Source organism: Octopus bimaculoides, chromosome 16, assembly GCF_001194135.2.
Source record: "Octopus bimaculoides isolate UCB-OBI-ISO-001 chromosome 16, ASM119413v2, whole genome shotgun sequence".
In the NCBI taxonomy this organism is placed as follows: Eukaryota; Metazoa; Mollusca; class Cephalopoda; order Octopoda; family Octopodidae; genus Octopus; species Octopus bimaculoides.
Genome location: NC_068996.1, coordinates 43953238 through 43955718, shown reverse-complemented (window position 1 = coordinate 43955718; position 2481 = coordinate 43953238). Strand labels below are relative to the sequence as shown.

Genomic DNA, 2481 nt, shown 5'->3' with positions numbered 1-2481 from the left:
CCATGCTAGCATGGAAAGCGGACGTTAAACGATGATGATGATGATATATATATATATATATACACACACATATACACAAGCACAAATATATAAAGATACATACATATATATATATATAACCACACACACACATTCAGACATGTTAGACTACATTAATAAAAAAAGAAAAGAACAAAAAAGAAAAAGAAAATCGAAAACTTGAACATGCTTGGAGAAAAACTTACGTTTAGTAGACAAATTGTGTTGCTGGGCATTGTTGCTAACTGGAACCGATGCCTTAGTAATGACCCTAGTTTCTGTTTGTGGCACAGTCAAATTTCTAAGGAAGTACACTTTCCTTAGCATCGTATCACATCCATTAGTTCTGTTCTTAATATTTTTTGTTAAAGACCTTTGATTAACTTGATCTGAATTGTCTAAAACTTGTACATTTGTCTTTTTAATCATTGATCTTGTTACTCGATTGTTATGGCATTGTTGCAGGTCTAAAGCAACAGAGTCCAGAGGAGGTGTTTCAGAGTTGACATTCGTGCTACTTAGAGACATGTTAGACACGACAAAATCTGTTTCATGTAACTGAGAGAGTATCTCATCAATATCAGTATCAGATAAATCCATATCTTCTGAAACGGAAGATGCGTTTTCTGAACAAATTACCTTCTGAGTTTTAGAAGGAGTTCTCTTTTTGCTTAAGCACGTTTTCTGGCAGCTCGATTGATCAGAATCTTTGGGATCATTTTGAACCCTAGGACTTTCAACTGTTGCATTACTACTTTGAATTGCAGAAGAATTTTCTGTTGAATTAACAATGGAATTGTCGACTAAAGCAGTTTCCACAAGAGATTCATTTAACAGTTCCTCTTCACTCCAAGCAATTTCTTCATCAGCATTTTCACAGTCTTTTGTTGAAAGCAAATGAGTTTGTGATTCTCTAACGATGTCATCTGAAGATGTCTTTTTAATGTCATCAGAGTGGCAAGAATCTTTCTCAGAACTGGGACAATGTTCGGAACTGTGTGAACTGCAAACTTCGAAACACAAAGGATCGCTAGTCGGGCTTGTAGAATTTCTAGATTAAAAAGAATAAAGTCTAATATTTAAAAAGTACTGAGACATTTCTTACATAAAACATAGGATATACATTAGAAACAAAACATGAAACTTGATAGTAGAACTTGGGATTTTACCATTTCCTTCTTGGATAAAATACCAAAACTACCAAAAACAAGCAATATATGTAAGGATGAAGCATGTAACTTGGTCTAAGAACCAAAGAAATCTTCAAGTAGTTAAACGTGATTCCATACACTGACCAAAGATTTGATACTCATGATGGTGATGATGACGATGATGACAGTGGTGGTGGTGATGACAGATTTTCTGCCAGTCCCAATGATAAGCATTGTTCAATCAACTGAACTACTGTCTTGTACATGTATATTACTTTAACAAGTCTCTCAAGTCCATGAAAATTGATTCCAAAATTACTTGGTGAGCAACCACACAGATGACTTGCTTAGAGCAATCAAATGCTTGTACTGAACATTACCTCGTGCCCTCCACCAGATCAACATTGCCCTGTACAGGTACACAAGTGTGTCACACATCAGATGCCAAAGTCATCACAAAGCAACATGAAATGAAGTGCTTTGCTCAAGAACACAGTGCATCGCCCAGTTCAGGACTAGAACCCACGATTTCCCTATCCTAAGTGCAACACTTTGACCACTAGACCATGTGTCCTTAATATAAAATCAGTGATATTTGAAAGGGTTGGTCTTTTGAATTACAAATACAGTTCGAAGCTAATCAACAGGCTTCCACACAGTTTCTGTTCACCCAACTTTACTTACAAGAGATTGGGGTTAGCTGGATACTGTGATAAAACACACTTGCTCAAACAGCAATGCAGTGAGATTGAACTTAGATCCTTATGACTGCATAACCACCAAGCCAGGCTTGCAACGACAACTCTAAATACCAAACATTCTAATTCTACTTCTGTGAAAACTAAGTCTCTCATCACCAGAGCATCATCCTAACATTTCAATACATTTTATCAAGTGCAGGTGAGATGTCACGAGACGCACACACACACACACACAATAATATAACAGCATCATTGTTTAATGTCCGCTCCAATCTGATTTGGCAAAGTTTCTACAGCTGGATGCCCTTCCTAGTGCCAACCACTCAGAGAGTAGTGGGTGCTTTTTATGTGCCACCGGCACAGGAGCCAGTCAGGTGGCACTGGCATCAGCCATGCTCGAATGGTACTTTTTATGTGCCGGCAGCACTGGCATTGGCCAAGAATTTCTCCTGCAGCTGCCTTACCAGAAATATAGCATCAGTGGTGCTTCTCCCTGGCAAAAAATCAAACTGCATCTCATCTAGACTAACTCATAGTTAGACTATGACCCTCTCTGTAACTTTCATCACCTGATCCAACAATTTGACACCTCTGTAATTATTTCTATCTAA

General features: G+C 37.7%; 1 protein-coding gene across 1 annotated transcript in view; it reads right to left on the bottom strand.

Annotated features, from left to right (window-relative positions):
• Positions 1-1180, bottom strand: part of LOC106874047 (uncharacterized) — a 24314-nt gene extending 23134 nt beyond the window's left edge. Inside the window, exon 1 of the mRNA XM_052973726.1 lies at positions 225-1180. Within this exon, the coding sequence (XP_052829686.1) occupies positions 225-618 (394 nt within the window). The 5' untranslated portion in view covers positions 619-1180. The remainder of the gene's footprint in view (positions 1-224) is intronic.
• Between the last annotated feature and the right edge of the window lie 1301 nt (positions 1181-2481).